This window comes from Diabrotica virgifera, chromosome 10 (genome assembly GCF_917563875.1).
Source record: "Diabrotica virgifera virgifera chromosome 10, PGI_DIABVI_V3a".
Taxonomy (NCBI): domain Eukaryota; kingdom Metazoa; phylum Arthropoda; class Insecta; order Coleoptera; family Chrysomelidae; genus Diabrotica; species Diabrotica virgifera.
Genome location: NC_065452.1, coordinates 9,887,057 through 9,906,714, shown reverse-complemented (window position 1 = coordinate 9,906,714; position 19,658 = coordinate 9,887,057). Strand labels below are relative to the sequence as shown.

The 19,658-nt window shown below is 34.2% G+C and overlaps 1 protein-coding gene across 1 annotated transcript in view; it reads right to left on the bottom strand.

Annotated features, from left to right (window-relative positions):
* Positions 1–655: 655 nt before the first annotated feature.
* Positions 656–19,658, bottom strand: part of LOC114336094 (Krueppel-like factor 6) — a 30,856-nt gene continuing 11,853 nt past the window's right edge. Inside the window, exon 2 of the mRNA XM_028286420.2 lies at positions 656–10,518. Coding sequence (XP_028142221.1) covers positions 9,528–10,518 — 991 coding nt within the window. The 3' untranslated portion in view covers positions 656–9,527. The remainder of the gene's footprint in view (positions 10,519–19,658) is intronic.

Below are 19,658 nucleotides of genomic sequence, written 5' to 3'. Positions count from 1 at the left end.
AATAGTGATCACACTGTATATTTTATGGCTAAAAGTAAAAAATATTAAATTATTTAAAAATAACACTATATTTTAAAAACTTTGACCTATCACCCAAATTTTTATTTCCTTGGAAACATAATCCACAACCCTATAAATATTACCATTTTTCTCAATAAAAATGTAAATATTTCGAAAATTATTAACTTTAGACCTATAAGACCTTATACAAATTTTTCATATTTTTAAATAATATATTCAAAAATGATTTAATATACAGGGTGTTCTATTTAAAAAAATAAAACTTTGGTTCATACCGTCGTTCTGACTCACCATGTATAATTGAAAATAATTTTAAATTATAGACCTCTTTGATACACATTAGTTTTGTTATAAACATTTTTTTGTATATCTTATAGTTTAGCCGTAATCAAAGAAGACCAGAGGTTTGGCGCACCCTGTATATACTGGACAGAAAATGCAGACACTGAACATGGTGCTCCAGCTTTGATGAGGCTACAAGACCTTTAACATAGTCACTGAGGTATGGCTGGTACAAGATAATTTGTGCTACTATTTATGTGTGCAACAACGATAGGGTGCGCCTTGTCACATTTTATTGCATTGATAAATTTACATGCAATGAGCAACTTGAAAAAAATAAGTCAAACACATATTATAAATAAATAATACTATATTACATGAAACAAATTGAAAGAAGAATGTTTAAAAAATGAATCAGGTGATCTATACTGCTGGACAAAAAATGCAGACACTGAAATCATTGTTGATTATATATGCAATCGTTGCATATATACCTATGCATTATTGCATATAATGCATTAATATAAACTATGATTCAACAATTTTAATACGCATGAAAACAGTAAAATAGTAAAAATTAGAGTAAAACTCTAAACATCTTATGCCTTATTTGCATTTTAACGGTGTATAGTTGCCAACAAATTATTGCAGACACCTTAACTTACTTATTACAAAGTCATTTTTATTTGAGTGACATCATGAAGTTTCGAGAGGTAAATATACTGAATAGCAGGTATAATAATTAAACGTACAATAGATTAGCATTTACTACTTTCTACCTATGCCGAAAAATTAACGACACCACCCAAATACAAATGACTTGTACTTGAGTGGCCAAAGTACTTGTGGCCATTAAACTTCATCATCATCATCATTAAATGAGTTGTAAAGCCAAATTTTGGCTCTACAACTCTGTGAGTCTTGGCCGCGTTTACTATTTCCCTCCATTGTTATCGGTCCTGAGCAGCTTTTTCCCATTGCTGTACTCCCATTTTGCGTAGATCACTGGCTACTGCGTCCTTCCATCTCTTTCTTGGGCGACCAACTGACCTTCTGCCATTGGGTCTTTCCCAGAATGTGGCGTTCAGAAGTCTTTCGTCACTCGATCTTAGCACGTGACCCGCCCATTTTATTCGGTTTGCTTTAATGTAACGCCATTAAACTTGCCATGTGCAAACAACAGGAAATACACTTGCTAGCACTTTCCTGTTGTTTACACATGACAAGTTTAGTGGCCGCAAGTACTTTCAGCCAGTAAGCTTGCTAAATGTAAATGAAGCTTAACCCATCTTTGGGTGAGCAAGTTGCCATCTTTATCATTAGCCTCATTTACATTTGGCAAGTTTACTGGCTGAAAGTTCATGTGGCCACTAAACTTGCCATATGTAAACAAGAGGACAGTGCTATCAAGTGCACTTTCCTGTTGTTTACACATATGGCATGTTTAATGGCCACATGTACTTTCAACCAGTAAGCTTGCCAAGTATAAATGAAGCTATCCCAAAGGTTGATTCTCGGCTTGAATTCTTTTCTAATACTTAATGTTTATTTGGTGGTAATACTTGTGTACAAATACTTAACTTAAATTATTAAACGTCTTTGAGATGATAAATTCTTCTTCTTCTTGAGACGATAAAGCCTTCTGTATGTAGGCTTTAAAGCCTATTTCTTCTTCATTATTAGCCTCCTAACTTCCACTATTAGCCTCCTAACTAAATTATCGCACCATCTTTTCTTGGTCTGCCAATACTTCTTCGTCAATTTGGTGACATATCTGGTGCTATTCGTACTATTCTATGCTCTGCCATTCTCCCAATGTGTTCGTTCCACTCTTGTTTCCGTTTTGTCACCCATCCATTTATGTCTTCGACATTGCATTCTCTTTTTACGTTTTCGCTTCTCTCCCTATCCAACAAACTTTTTCCTGATATTCGTCGAAGTATTTTAATCTCTGTTGTTTCTAGTAGTCGTCTCGTTTTAGATGTGTCAGGTCTTGTATCCGCCGTGTATGTCCATATAAGTCTAATTGGTGCTTTACAGATTCTTGCTTTTGTATCTTGACTTAGGTGTTTGCTCTTTCAGATTGTGTCATTAAGAGATCCGCCGCGCCGCTTTACTTGCTTTTAAGCTTTATTGTCGTACTTCTTCTTCAACATCTCCGTAACTAGTTATATCTATTCCCAGATATCTAAACCTTGCTTCCTGCTTTATTATTTTCCCATCAATTTCGATTTTACATCGTAGTGGGTATTTAGGTGTTGTCATACATTTGGTTTTTCTGCTGATATTATCATATTGTATTTATTGGCTGTTGTATTGAAGATGTGTGTTAATCTTTGGAGATCGTCTTCTGTCTCAGCGATTAATGCGGCGTCGTCTGCCTAACATAATATTTGGATTTCTGTGTTCCCCATTCTGTAACCATGACCTATACGTACTGTTTTTATTATTTCGTCCATTATTATATTAAAGAGCAGTGGGCTTAACGAGTCACCTTGTCTGATTCCGCTTTGTACTGGTATTAGCCCAGGGTGCATCTGTTTTGAGATGGACGTTGAGAGGTGACTCAAATTTTTTTGCAGAAATTGCTTGAAAATAACTCAAATAATAATATTTGAGTTATCCTCCCACTCAAAATGGTCCGGAACATTGTTTAAATTATCAAAATGTCAAAATATAAAGGAAAAATTCGATTTTTTTATTGGTTTTTTGATTATAGATTTAAAAGTATTCATTTCTGAGAAAAGTTGTACTGACATAAAAGTTGCGTAATTAAATTTCTTACAATACAGAATTGGTTAACAATTTAAAAAATAGTCACCCTTGTTGCAAAATAGCCATAATTACGAAAGAAACCATACAAAAACAAGTATTCGCATTTTACGTTTTCCAACCATTTACGCTACACTTAAGACCTTTGTATTTTACCCAAAAAAACTTTATGATATAGTAAAACAACACTGTAAATTTCATTAAGATCGGTTTAATAGATTTTGCAAAATAAATTTTGCAATCCAGCTTTCGCAAAAAAAGATCTTTTTTTTAAATGTTGCAGGACTGAAAATAAAGCAGATAGCAAGTTGAATTTTTTTTTGCTTATAGAAGTGTACTGTACCTTTCATTTGCAATTTGCAAAATTAAAATTGATTAATTACCACGGCGTCAGGAAATTTTTTAAATTAACATTAATTTTTGGTGCTACGCGCAGAACAGCGGTGTTCGATTCACACAAGTTGATTTACACCAAAATTTGTTCGAATCTTTATCTAATATATTATTTTCTTACTCTATATTTTGTTGTATTTTAATATTTTAATTCCACAATGATCAAACTAATTTTATTATTGTTTGTGAAATATTGTTAAAACAATTGCATATGTTTAAAAATAATAAACTTTTATTCTCTGAGTTAAAATATATGAACAAAGAAAGTTTTTGCTAAAAAAGTGTTATTTCAAATACTCGCAAAACTCTATGAAACTACAAAGGATTTCCGACTAACAAGGTTAGTGAAATGTCTCCTCCAGAATAGACGCTTCTACGTAACGCTCCAGTCCAAGAACAGTCGGTGGAGGGACCAAAAAAATGGGCTACCACAGGGAAGTGTCCTCGCGCCGATTCTATACAACATATACACCAACGACCACCCCATACACCAACAAACAAGGCAATTTATTTACGCTGATGATACAGCGGTGGCAGCTCAGGGAAGAACCTTCAATGAAGTCGAAGTGAAACTGACAGATGCCCTGGGAGACTTAGCTCTATACTATGATAAAAACCATCTGAAACCCAATCCCACAAAAACCCAGGTATGTGCTTTCCACCTGAGAAACAAGCTTGCCCGAAGGTCGCTGGAGGTGGAATGGCGTGGTCAGATGATGGAACACAACAAGACGCCAAAATACCTTGGCGTCCGTCTGGATAGAACTCTGTCTTACCGATACCACTGTCAAGATGTCAAGAAGAAAGTAAGTGCCAGAAATAATATCATCCGCAAGCTAACTAATACAAAATGGGGAGCACAACCACACACTCTCCGCACTTCTGCCTTGGCATTATGTTTTTCGGCCGCGGAGTTTGGAGCACCAGTATGGGCAAACTCCGCTCACGCAAAGAATGTCGACGTGGCTCTAAATGAAACGGTCCGTATAATATCGGGTTGCCTGAAACCGACACCTATCGAAGAGGTATACCCCATTGCTGGAATTGCTCCACCACCTATCAGGAGGAAGGTCACGTCAGAGGTAGAACGGAAAAAGCAGGAGACGGACCGAAGACACCCCTTATATTACCACCAAACTCAGCCAAGCAGACTAAGATCTCGGAAAAGCTTCCTGAAAACATCAAGATCCATCCCCGAAGCGCCAGAGACGCGCCGAATACACCTATGGCAAGCGTCAGCTACCGCGACACATTTTCCTCCCTCGGAGGAAATGGCTGCTGGACACAATTTACCGTATCCGACTTGGAAAGCGCTAAACAGACTAAGAACCGGCGTTTCACGTGCTAGTAACCTGAAAAAATGGGGATACCAGGAGGACGATACCTGCGACTGTGGCGCGGTTCAGACCAGCCGGCATCTACTATCATGCACAGAGATGAGAGAGACCTGCACAGAACAAGACTTAATTATAGCAAATGACAGGGCCATCTATGTGGCCAACCATTGGAAATACAGAATTTAAAGTTGTTGGTGTTCCGGACACGGAAAGTAAGTAAGTATTTCAAAAGATAAAGTGTATGTTTTTATTTTGCAATAAACAAATTTATTTATTTATATCGAAATGTAATAAAAATTAAAATGTATCAATCATTATCAAAGGTCATTGGAATGCCCAATCAGAGCAAACTATCCGCTGTCCTGCGCGTAGCACCAATAATTAATTTTTGTTTAAAAAATTTCCTGACGCCGTGGTAGTTAATCGATTTTAATTTTGCAAATTGCAAATGAAAGGTACAGTACACTTCTTTACGCCAAAAAAATTTCAACTTGCTATCTGCTTTATTTTCAGTCCTGTAACATTTTGAAAAAATGAATTTTTTTGCGGAAGCTGGATTGCAAAATTTATTTTGCAAAATCTATTGAACCGATCTTAATGAAATTTACAGTACTGTTTTACTGTATCATAAAGTTTTTCTGGTTGAAATATGAAGGTCCTAAGTTTAGCATAAATGGTTGAAAAACGTAAAATGCTAATACTTGTTTTTGTATGGTTTTTTCGCAATTATTGCTATTTTGCAACAAGGTTGACTATTTTTTAAATTTTTAACCAATTATATATTGTAGGAAATTTAATTACGCAACTTTTATGTCAGTACAACTTTTCTCGAAAATGAATACTCTTAAAGTTATAATCAAAAACGAAGAAAAAAAATCGAATTTTTCATTCATTTTTTGACATTTTGATTATTTAAACAATGTTCCGGACCTTTTTGAGAGGGAGGATAACTCAATTATTATTATTTGGGTTTTTTTTCAAGCAATTTCTGCAAAAAAAATTGAGTCACCTCTCAACGTCCAAATGTACTAATATTTTTACAGATGCGCCCTGGTCTATATAAACTGTGTTAGTTTTCCATTTTTCTTTGCCTGTATTCGATTATGGAAGTAGATGTTTTCGATGGTTTGTATAATATTGGTTGGTATGTTTCTTCTATACAGTAGGTGTAAGACGTCTTCGACTTGGATGCGATCGAAAGCTTTTTTCAGGTCTATAAAACATAAATATGCTGGTTTATTGTACTCGATCGCCTTTTCTGTGATTTGTATCAGTACAAATACGGCGTCTACGCAGGATCTTCCGGATCAGAATCCTTGTTGTTCATCTGATAAAGTTGTTAGTTTATTGATTTTCTTGGTTAAGACTTTTGTGGTTAGCTTAAGTGCCGTGTTCAGTAGATTTATACGTCTATAATTGTTGGGGTCTTCTTTGTCTCCTTTCTTGAACATTGGTATCATTATGCTGTTTCTCCATGCGTCTGGTATCTTGCAGTGCAATATTAGTTTTTGTATACGTTTTGTCATCTCTAGGGTTATACTTTCTCCTCCGTCTTTTAGAATCTGATTTGTTATTCCGTCTGGTCCTGGTAACTTTCTATTTTTGAGTTAATTTATGGCTATCTCTACTTCCTGAAAACTGATTTCTATTTCGTGTCTTAATTCAGGTACGTTATTGTGTTGATTATTATTTTCCTTTCTTTTAAACAGTTCCGTCAAGTATCTTTCCCATTCTTTTGCTGTTATGTTATTGTATTCCTTCAATTCTGCCATTTCTTTCCGTTGGTTTCTTATGAATCTCCATATTTATTTTTCTGTACCATCCTTTTTGTAAAATGTTCCCAGTGTTCATTTTTGTTCTTCTTGCCAACTGCTTTGTTTCATTTCGTTTTCTTCTATCGGTGTCTCTGGATTCTGGAGTATTTGATGTTTTATACTTCGAGTAGGCCTCTCGTTTCTCTTTTTTTTTCTTTTCTGAACCATTCCTAGAGCTTCTGTTGCTGCCTCTTCAATGTTGTTTTTAATTTTCTCCCAGTTCACCTTTATATCTTCCATGTCGTCTATTTGTTTCAGCTGTATTTTCTATTCTAGCCTCTTTTGGTACATTTCTTTTGTAGAGTCGTTCCACAGTGATTCTACATTGAATTTTTCCTCGGTGAGTTCCTGTAGAAAATGTTTTGGTGTCAGTTTCATTTTTATTTTTGCTAGGACTAGTTTCCCAGGCAACCAAGTGACGTCATATAACGTTGAGAAAACGTCAGTTTTTGGTTGAATATAACACGTGTTTGAACATTACGTCATATAGACGTCTTTTGTAGGTGATTTTAAATACGTAAGATTAATGACGTTAAAATTGCGTTTAAAAAACGTTTTAATTTCAGACAGCCTAAGTCTGACGTCACAAAATTGGGAGTAGCTTGCTTGTTTGTATTGACTCCAAACAATTTTGTTTAGGTATAGGTAACGCTAAATGTTCATAAGAAATTTCTCATTTATTGTTTAGGCGGTTTGTGTCTTGTGTGATAAAATAATATTTTTCATTTATATATTTAGTTAAAGAAACGTGTTAATTAAGAGATTTTTATGCGTATTTGCTCAGTGAGTTAGTTTAATGCAGTAATTCTTCTTGTCAACTATCTGAGGTTATGTTTATTTGTTTTTAATTAAGCGTTAAATGAAGGTATTAAGACAGCGTTAAATTAAGATATTAAGTATGCTGGATAATTTGTTAATAAATTATTTATTAGTTTCATATTTTTAGTTGTTTCAGTTTTGACACAGTAAGTAGGTATATTATAACTAGTGAAAATTCTATAATGTGAGGGCTGGTAAAAGCATGCAGAATCAATGTTGCTTCTAGCCTAGCGCACAAGCGATCTAAACAAGTGGTAGCACTTATATCTTCGACACATGGGACGTAGGCCTATAGGTTTCATGTTATGTACCTATTTTTTATACTATTTTGAAACATCTGAAAGAGGTCACTTTTTGAAAGTATTAAAGACGTGATTTTACTGACGTGAAAAAAACGTAGATACGATTACGTTTTAAAATCGTCACAATTATGACGTCAAATCGATGAGACAAATACACGTGATTTTCAACGTCACTACTACGTCACAGAAACACGTCAATTGGTCATTTTTATGACGTGTTATCTACGTTATAAAAACGTCGTTTGGTTGCCTGGGTTGTGTTCACTCCCTGCGTCTGCTGAGTTTAAAGTTAGAATATCTAGAATCTGCTTTGGGTGGATTTTTCTATTAGTGACTAAAAAATCAATCATAGATTTGTGCCCTCTGGAGTTTTCAAACGTACCTATATTTATACTGAAGCTTATAGTCGAAATAGTTATTAAGGTACCAAGGGTATTATAAGGATAAGAACGCTTGAGGTCAATGGTGTATATACCGAGGGCCTTTGGCCCGAGGGATATACGTTGACCGAAAGCGTTATTATGTATAATACCCGTGGTGCCTTCAACGTTTAATGTCCGACTAAATTATTTTTTATATGCAAAAAATTTGAATGAATTTTGAATTAATTAGTCTTTAAATAAGTACATTTACCAGCAATAGTCGTAACGTAATTGTGGTAACCGTAGTTTTACTTAGGTTGTTATTTGTCAACTTTACAGTATTTAACTAGTTATTTAAATTTAATGCTGGGGTCTAACAGGGGCCTAGGGCATTATATATCATACTTAACTGACTTCGAAATCATGTCATTATTTGTCAAATAATATACCAGTCGGACATTAAATGTATTATTGATTTTCAGTTCATTAAAAGCAAAGATATTAGCCATGAGTTCTCCATTTGCGTTGACATGGTTTTCATTTAATCTTTGTTTTATTCCTGGAACTATTTCATTTCCGATTCGTGCATTAAAGTCATCCATAAGAATTAAGGGTTCTTCATGAGGTATTTAATCCAGGATGGTTTGCAACTGTTCGTAGAATGCCTCTCATTCCTCCTTAATTGTTAAATGTCCGTCCTTAAATTAAATGCCATATCTATCTATAGCCCCAGTCTTCGGGGCTATAGATAGATATGACATTTAATTTGAGATGATAAATATTAAAATTAATTATCTTGTACTTAATCGATTGCAGACTGTTGTTGCAGGAAATCTATCTATCTATCAGACTAATCAATATTGGATTTTGTTCCAATATTTTTTCCGAAAATATTTGAAATTGTTTAAAAGTATATAAAAAACAACGATGTGGGGTTTGAAGCGTTACGGGTACATCCTGTTTGAGCTGACGATTTTCTTCTGTTTTAGGATCAATTTTAGTTATTATAAACGAATCACGCACAGCACTTTTTAAATTCTTACAGGTTAAATTTAAGGCAATGGCAATCTAGAAAACTATTAAAATAAATAATCACTACTTTTGCTCAGACCAGGTCTCATTTTACACAAGCAAAAGTAATTTATTAATTACATTAAGGACTGACAATAGTCACAAAAACTAAATTCCTAACTATCAGGAACTTTTTAATGTTTCAGTGATTTTAATGTTTTAACTATCAGGGATTTTAATGTTTCAGTCCAAAGCAATGAATCCATAGAATAATGCTAAGAAATCAATTTACTTTACCTACTTAAAATTTTTTAGTTTCATTGCAATATTATTAGAACCAAAATTAAAAATTTGAAGGTGTCCGGATTTTTGACCAGCAATATCTTTGAAAAAGTCACTTAAGTTTATTCAGTACTATATCTCCCCTAACACACTATATCTTGCACGTTTTCTTATGTGGTATGTTCCATATTGACTCATTTTTTTCTTATGGACTTTTTTGTGTTTAGACAGATGGTCAGATCTTGCAAAAGCCTTTTCACAAAGTTCGCACTTGTAAGGTTTAACTCCTGAGTGAGAACGTTTATGCCTAGCGAGTTCATCAGACCTTGAAAATCTCCAAGTGCAGTTCAACCAGTTGCAGATGAATGGTTTCTCCCCGGAGTGTCTCCTGAGATGAGCTTTGAGATGAGATGCTTTGGCGTATACTTTTTCACAGTTAGCAATGGGACACGAGAAATATTTATCTTCTTCTCTTTTCTGAGTATAGTCGTGGGTGATTAAAGCATGAGGACTCTGGACAAAGTGTTTACCTTCACTCGGAGGATCTTTCGGTGTCTTTTTACACGTGGTTTCGTAGAGGAGGTTCCGTCGCCTTCTATTTCTCTCGTCGTTCATGTGTGGAAACATTTCGAAGATACCCAAAGGTTCAGAAGGGTTATTCTCCATATTGATTTCGAATGGCAGGGGGAGCACGTCATTAACTCTAGAATTAGTTATTTCTAGATCAAGATCTAGGTTAATACAGTCGTCAAATAAATCTAATTCTTTGGATTTCGTTTCATTGGAATGTAAGTCCAGATTTACTCCTAATACCGATATGCTGCTTGAATCAAAGAGTCTGAGATCGTCAAAGTGAGAAAAATTCTCATCGGATATAGATTCTTCTAATAGGTGGTCGTCGTTATTAAAGATGTCTTTAATGATACTGTCTAAGAACTTGTCGTCACCGTTGAGGAATGGATATTCCTTTTTCTGAACTTCATCATAATATTTACTGCAGTTTGAAGATTCCATATTCTCTAAAGGAACGAAGAGATCAAGTAGTGAAAATTCTAAAGCGTTTTCTAGGACATTTGCTTCTAGAGTACAAGTCTCCCTTTGAACAGTTGCCATCTTCGCATACCTACAAAATGACCATTATCAGAAAATGCATATATGTATAACTAAAGTATTATTATTAACATAAGACCTAATTAAATAAAATATATACTGCGCGACATAAGTTAGGGATATGGCCAGTAAACTATAAGCAACTTATACATTTAATTACCATTATTTTTTTAATTAAACATATTTTATAGTTATTTACAAAAAAATATTATTCCCTCCAAGATATATATAAAAAAGAATAATTATCCATAAATATTAAAAATAAAATTTTGCATTAGCATACATTTGGCCCTAATAAGTCGTATATCCGCCAATGATATCAGTTATTGCTTGACATGTATGTGGAATATCTACTATCTCCTAAATTATCAAGAGATTCTTGAGCAATTTCTCCCATAACCGTGGTAACAGTTCTCGAAATCGCTGAAGAGTCTGCGAAGGCAGTACGTGATCTGTCCGTCTTCTTTGTAATATGTCCCAAGTATGTTCAATGGGATTGAGGTCTGGAGAGCGCGAGAGTAATGCCAAATGAGGAATTCCATGCAAAACTCTACTTTATTCGACATCTGCAGATCTATGTGATCGAGAATTATCGTCGAGAAAATAAAACTGGTCCCCAATGGCTGCATGGAAATTAACAATAATATACTCAATAATGAACAACATCCTTTATAAAAGGTATATTTGTTAAAATCTCTTAAAAGGACTACATCACAGAACTAGTTTTCGATCGGATGACCGATCATCATCAGTGCTTACCTAAAAACATCTCTGGGCCCCATTCATGTCCCATTCTCATTAATTATCTCATACATCTTACATTCCACCCTCTTCCACCCCTACTGTGAACTACATCTTATGACGGTTTGTTTTTCAAACCCTTAAGGTTTCGGGTAGTCTGCGGTGTCTTTGGGAATTAGTCACCTAAGTCTGAGCTTGTTTTATATATCCGACCTAGATTATTGAGACATTTTTACACTTCTGTCACCCCTACTGTGATCTTTTATTGAACATACACAAACTCCAACTACTACCAACTATTCAAATAAAATTGATAACTTGTAATCAACATAAATGCTTTTCTAAACCCTAGGTGTAATCATAAGAGGGTTCAACATCGATTTCACAGTTTCGATTTCATTTTGTAATGTGGTTTGCCTACCACCCTCATTGAAAACATTCTAACTATAACATCAAGTTTATTTGCATTTTAGTTGATTATTTATCACAGTGGAGTGATTGCAGTTACTGTTTGTTCTCAATTTAACAGCTTTACACTAGATTCTATATATCTGTCATGTCATCGTTTGGAATTTCCGCTGTCACTGCCACTTGCTACCATATAGTCAACATGTGAACAAATCAGTTTCGAGCTCAGTGGTACCTAGAGCATAATACATTGGCTATTTTAGACATCCATGTTTAAGTTCACATTATTCATCTATGTTCCCGTGACGGATTAATAGTAAAGGGTTTTTACCCACATATTTTTGTATTTTGGTGGTTATCATGTTAGATTCACGTGAGTATAACGTATAACTTTTTAAAACCGTAGTCAAAATTTTAAAAACTTTGTATTATTTTATATGATCGTTTATCCGATCGAAAACTAGTTCTGTGATGTAGCCCTTTTTAGAGATTTTAACAAATATACCTTTTATAAAGGATTTTATTCAATTTTGTAATATATGGTATACAGCCAACTACAGGAAAACTTGTTCCTCGTGGATGCTCAATAATGTCCCGTCTGTCAAACAAAAATTTACAAATTGGCACAGTACTTGCTGAAAGATGGGGTATACAAGAATTTAAAAACTCACCCCAACCAACCCCTAGCGTCATCATTGTTCCCCGGATTTCACAAAGAGTGAAAATAACCAGTTTAAAGACTTAAATCCAAGTGGGTATTTTTTTCTAATTAATTGCTGCAGGTCTACGCCAAAAATGAATTTTTTGCTTTATCCCCTAACGAGCAACAATGGCTACTACGTTTTAATACTTAAGCTACAATACCCAACACTTCTATTTCAGGAAAGAAATCAGATAGAAGGTCGCTTCCGGCGGCATATTTTATTGCTTATTAATTGCTGAAAGATGAAGTATAGCAGAATTTACAAACTCACCCCCTCCAACCCCTACCGTTATCATCGTTCTCCAGATTTCACAAAGAGTGAAAATAACCAGTTTAAAGACTTAAAACCAAGTGGGTATTTTTTGCTAATTAATTGCTGCAGGTCTACGTCAAAAATGAATTTTTGCTTCATCCCCTAACGAGCAACAACGGCTACTCTGTTTTAATACTTACGCTACAATACCCAACACTCCTATTTCAGGAAGAAAACCAGATAGAGGTTCGCTTCCGGCGGCATATTTTATTGCTTATTAATTGTGAAAGATGAGATATAGCAGAATTTACAAACTCACCTCCTCCAAACCCTACTGTTGTTTTCGTCTCCTGCTTTTCACAAAAAGTAAAAATAACCAGTTTAAAGAGCTAATACCACGTGGGTATTGTTTGCTAATTAATTGCAGCAGGTCTACGCCAAAAATGATTTTTTTGCTTTCTCCCCTAACGAGCAACAATGGCTGCTACATTTTAATACTTAAGCTACAATACCCAAGACTCATATTTCAGTAAAGAAAATAGATAAATGGTCGCTTCTGGAGGTATGCTTTATTGGTAAGTAATTGCTAAAATATGGGGTAATGGGGTATACAAGAATTTACAAACTCACCCCTTCCAACCCCTACCGTTATCATAATTCCCTGCATTTCACAAAAAGTGAAAATAACCAGTTTAAAGACCTAAAAAGGGTAATAAATATGACGCTGGAAGCGACCCTCTATCTGCTTTCGTTCCTGAAATAGGAGTGTTGAGCATTGTAGCTTAAGTACTCAACCGCATTAGCCATTGTTGCTCGTTAAGGGATGAAGCAAAATTTTCATTTTTGGCGTAGACTTGCAGCAATTACTTAGCAAGAAAATACCCACTTGGTCTTAGGTTTTTAAACTGCTAATTTTCACTTTCTGTGAAATCCGGATAATGATGATAACGGTAGGGGTTGGAGGGGGTGAATTTGTAAATTGTTGTATACGCTATCTTTCAGCAATTAACTAAGCAATAAAATATGCCGCTGGAAGCGACCCTCTATCTGCTTTCGTCCCTGAAATAGGAGTGTTGGTTATTATAGCTTAAGTATTAAACCGCAGTAGCCATTGTTTCTCGTTAGGGGATAAAGCAAAAAATTCGTTTTTCGTAGACCTTCAGCAATTAATAAGCAAAAAATACCCACTTGATTTTAAGTCTTTAAACTGGTTATTTTCAGTCTTTTTGTGAAATCCGGGGAACGATGATAACGGTAGGGGTTGGAGTGGGTGAGTTTGTAAATTCTGGTATACCCCATCTTTCAGCAATTAATTAGAAATAAAATATGCCGCCGGAAGCGACTCTCTATCTGCTTTCTTTCCTGAAATAGGAGTGTTGGGTATTGTAGCTTAAGTATTAAACAGCAGTAGCCATTGTTGCTCGTTAGGGGATGAAGCAAAACATTCATTTTTGGCTTAGACCTGTAGCAATTAATAAGCAAAAAATACCCACTTGGTTTGAGGTCTTTAAACTGGTTATTTTCACTTTTTGTGGATTCCGGGGAATTATGATAACGGTAGGGGTTGAAGGGGGTGAGTCTGTAAATTCTTGTATACTAGGGATGGCGCTTTTTGACAAAACACCGGTTTTCGGTTTACGGTTTAACCTGGCGGTTATAACCGGCCAAAAAACCGGTTTAAAAAAAAAACCGGTTTTCGGTTTTTTTAATCCAATAGGTTACAAAGTTACATTTACAATACACTTTAGTTTACGATACTCCATTCGACTCGATATCAATATGATCAAAATTAGTATTATACTATCGAAAGAACATGTATTACTTTTAACACGTTTGTATATTTGTAGAATAGGTACATTTTAACTCATTTAATACTTCCTGTATGAGTCTATCGTTTTGAAAACGTAGCGAAATTCTTGGAGATTCGTATTCTTAATCAGTAATTCGATATTCATAGTCAGAGCAATATTTTTGGTAATCAGAAAAAGTCATTCACCCACTTTCAATGTCAAGAGTGAAGTGTGAAAAATAGATGATGATTGCGTCTAATTCAACCAGATCACTTCTTATGTAAATATTATGATTACAAATACCTTTTCAAGGAAATATTATAATAAAACTTAATAATTGTTTCTGGCTGATGTGAGAGTGCACTTTCAGTTTGCTTCTGTATTTTATAAAATAAAATAAAATTTGAATTATGGTTTTGTTTGGAATAATTGAGAATAATAATTATGATTCGGATCCAAAATAATACCTAACCTAATCCTCATCACCGTAAAAACCTAATAACCGGTTTTACTTTAAAAAGAAAAAACCGGTTCTAACCGGGACAAAAAAACAACCGGTAAAACCGGTTATTGTGAAGTAAAAAAACCGGTTTTAGGTTTAAATCGGTAGGTTTTTCCCATCCCTATTGTATACCCAATTTTTCAGCAATTAATTACCAATAAAATATGCCGCCGGAAGCTACCCTCTATCTACTTTCGTTACGGAAATATGAATGTTGGCTATTCTAGCTTAATATTAAGCTGGAATAGCCACCTGTTTCTCTGAAGGGGTTGAAGCAATAAATTTTTATTTTGTGTAATAAATTAGCAATTAATTAGCAATAGAATAGGCCGCCGGAAGCGACTCTCTATCTATTTTCGTTCCGGATATATGAATGTTGGCTATTCTAGCTTAATATTAAGCTGGAATAGCCACCTGTTTCTCTGCAGGGGATGAAGCAATACATTTTTAATTTGCGTAATAAATTAGCCATAAAATAGCAAAAAACAATGGGGCAAGTCTCATGGCTCCCTTATGAAATGGCTATTCTAGCTTAATAGACATTATTTTCAAGACGTTAATAAAGTTTCGTCTATTGACAAACGGCTTATTTATCAACTCAAAGGAGGTTTCTGAAATATGAAATATAATAAAAATAACAAGATTATAACTATTTCCTCATCACCAGTTTGAATGGGATTGAAAAGACACGATAGGAAGAAGAAAATTGGAAGACCACATGTAATACTTTACGACTGCCCCTGGTATTTACAAAAAGTTATTGATAATGTTATTAATACACATCTAAATCTAATTATTATCAATAAATTTATAATAAAATATTTGCAAGGCTTGTTGAGATTAATTTTAAACGTTTTTATAAATATTTTTAACAATTGTTTGGACTTGAAAATTTGAAGTATAATTTGTTATATCTTGTCAACTAACTGCATATCTTTCGTAATATGACCAAAATAGCGTCTTGGAGCATTTACATCTAGCTGGAAAAATATTGTTATCAGGGGATTATTAAAAGTGTATGAATCATGGTGATATTTTAGGAAGATGGTTTTATAGTATACAGGGTGTATCGAAAATACAGGTCATAAATTAAATCACATATTCTGAGACCAGAAATAGTTCGAATGAACCTAATTTACCTTAGTACAAAAATATATATGCACATAAAAAAAGTTAAAGCGCTTTGAAGTTACAAAATGAAAATCGATTTTTTTCGAATATATCGAAAACTATTAGAGATTTTTTTATTGAAAATCGACATGTGGCATTCTTATGGTAGTAGTATCTTAAGAAAAAATTATAGTGAAATTTAGACACCCCATAAAAATTTTATGGGAGTTTGTTCCTTTAAACCCCTCCAAATTTTTGTGTACGTTCCAATTTAATTATTATTGTAGTACCATTAGTTAAACACAATGTTAAAAAAAAATTTTTGCCTCTTAATAATTTTTCGAAAAGTCAGTTTTTATCGAGATATTTTGCATATTTGTCAAATCCACTACAGATTTGTATATGGCTAAGTTCGATTATAGAGACTTAATAATAATAGGAAAATTTATTTATGATTTACATTTTTAGGTATATTCTGAACCATATTAAAAAAGAAGCCACATCTCGATAAAAGGTGCCTTATCGAAAACATACAAAGAAGCAAAAAATTTTAAAAACACTGTTTAACTAATGGTATCGCAGTAATAGTTTAATTGGAACGTACACAACGGTTTGGGGGGGGGGGTTTCAGGGAACAAAACCCCCATAAAATCTTTATGTAAACATATTAGAAAAGAAGCCGTAACTCGATAAAAACTGCCTTGTCGAAAAAATACTAAGAGCCAAAAAAGTTTTAAGAATATTGAATTTAACTAATAGTATCACAATAATAATTTAATTGGAACGTACAGAAAAATTTGGAGGGTTTAAGTAAACCAAACCCCCATAAAATTTTTATGGGGTTCACAAATTTCACTATAATTTTTCTTTAAGATATTCCTGCCATAAAAATGCCACATGTCCATTTTCAATAAAAAATCTCTAATAGTTTTCGATATATTCCAAAAAATTGATTTTCATTTTGTGACTTCAAAGGGCTGTAACTTTTGTTATATGCATATTTGTACTAAGGTAAGTTAGGTTCATTCGAACTATTTTTGGTCCCAGAATAGGTGATTTAATTTATGACCTGTATTTTTGTTACACCTTGTATAAAGATATTTAATATTTTTTGGTTTTACTTATTTGTAAGTTCGTAAGTTTAAACCTAAGGCTTTGTACACATGAGAGCGGTTTGCCAACGGTTACGTCGCGTTTTACCTGAAAAACCCAAACGTCGCGGTTTATGTTACCAAGGAACAAATGCAAACGCATAGTATCGTACACATGCAACTGCTCAACGTCGTCAAACCGCGGCGGTTGTAAGTTACTAGGGGAGGAATGGAATCGCCAGTCAAACGCTGTCATGTGTACGGTACAAAGGTCGGCTAACAGCTGCGCCAACCGTTGGCAAACCGCCCTCATATGTACAAAGCCTTATAGTCTAGTCGCAACATAGGGGCTCCCGTGGGAAATTCTAGCTCGCCGTGATTTGATGGTGGTATTATAGGTTTTTTGGGTCGCTGAATCCAATGGAACTGGTCTGGAAGCCCAAATATGGTGCGTTTAATTGTTATTAACAAATTATTGTAAAATTAGGTATTTATCAGGTATTATTAGAAGCCCTGTAAAGAAATTTATAGTGTTAAGATCTTCTCTGGTGTATTTTTGGTCGCTGAATCGAATGCGACTAGTCGCGATTACTCAAAATATGTTCTTATTTTGTTAATAACAAAATAATTGTTTATTCACCGAAAAGCTCGAAATAATGCGCTAAACCTACAAAAAGTTTGTAGTCTTTTTCATAGTATTTTCATACGCTAAATCTATTGCCACTAGCCGTGATAGCTTAAACCACGTTCCGACTTTGTTATTAAAAAATATTGCAAAAATAACGGTTTATAGTACGTTTATCCACGGTTTATGCTCTGAATTTAAAAAAACCACTTGGTTTGAAATGAAATTTGGCATACACGTAGCTAACATGTCAAAAAAAAGTGATATTGTGCTGATGTGTGCTTTTACCCTAGGGGTGACTTTCACCCCTGTTGGGGGGTGAAAAAAGAAACCTTTAAAATAAGTCCGGAAGTGGATAAACTGATTAATTCTAAGCAACTTTTGTTCTATACAGTTTTTTCACTAAGTCAATACTTTTCGAGTTATTTGCGAGTGAATATGTCCATTTTTCAACAAAAAACCCACGTTTTTAGACGGTTTTTCGCAAATAACTAAAAAAGTAAGTATTTTTCAAAATATAAACTATAAAAAAAGTGAAAAAAATGGTGTACATATATGTGTGAGGTCCGTAGACCCAGTAGAAGCGGAGCTGTAGCTAATGAACAACAGGTTCATATTCGTCAAATTCCAAATCGAATATTTCAACATAAAATAACCAAAAAATGAAGCACTTTTTGAGGAAAACTCATTACAACTTTCTTAAAGCTTTAAAAAAACTTTATTTTTTTTTGAAAGAGTATCTGGTATCAAAAATAAGCAAGTTACGCTCAAAATAAAGTTGGTCCCTTTATTTGGTAAAAAAAAACGGGAAAATCACCCCCTAATTAGCATCTCAAATGAAATTAATCGTTACCGCTTCACAAGTTGCTTTAATTATGTTGTATTTATATGATCTGTAAGTTTCATCAGTTCGAAAGTCCTTGTAAAACCACCAAAAACATAGTTTTTGAAACTAGTTAGTGAAAAATGAACATATTCACTCGTAAATAACTCGAAAAGTATTGATTTAGTGAAAAACTGTATAGAACAAAAGTTGCTTAGAATTAATTAGTTTATCCACTTCCGGACTTATTTTTAAGGTTTCTTTTTTCACCCCCGAAAAGGGGTGACACTCGCCCCCAGGCTAAAAGCACACATCGGCACAATATCACTTGTTTTGTTTGACATGTTAGCTGCGTGTATGCCAAATTTCATGTCAATCCAAGTTGTTTTTTTTTTAATTTAGAGCAAAAACCGTGAGTAAACGTACTATAAACCGTTATTTTTGCAATAATTTATTAATAACAAAGTCGGAGTGTGGTTTAAGCTATCACGACTAGTGGAAATCGATTTAGCGTATAAAAATACTATGAAAAAGACTACAAACTTTCTGTAGATAGCGCATTATTTCGAACTTTTCAGTGAATAAACAATTATTTAATTATTAACAAAATAAGAACATATTTTGAGTAATCGCGACTAGTCGCATTCGAATCAGCGACCAAAAATACACCAGAGAAGACCTTAACACTATAAATTTATTTACAGGGCTTCTAATAATACCTGAAAAATACCTAATTTTACCATAATTTGTTAATAACAATTAAACGCACCATATTTGGGCTTCCAGACCACTTCCATTGGATTCAGCGACCCAAAAAACCTATAATACCACCATCAAATCACGGCGAGTTAGAATTTCCCACGGGATCCCCTATGTTGCGACTAGACACGTAGTGTAATTGAAGTACTAAACGCTGTTATTCCAGATAGGTATATTATCCTTATAGGAATGTTACAAACGTAATAAAGTGACACAAAAACTGTAAGGCAAGCCGCACGAGTATGATTCATGCTCATGACACATTTTTATTTTCGGAGAGTTTCATAAATGGCCGGACGTATATTTGTTTAGCAGTGGTTTATTTCCATGAAACGTAATTTACGTTTC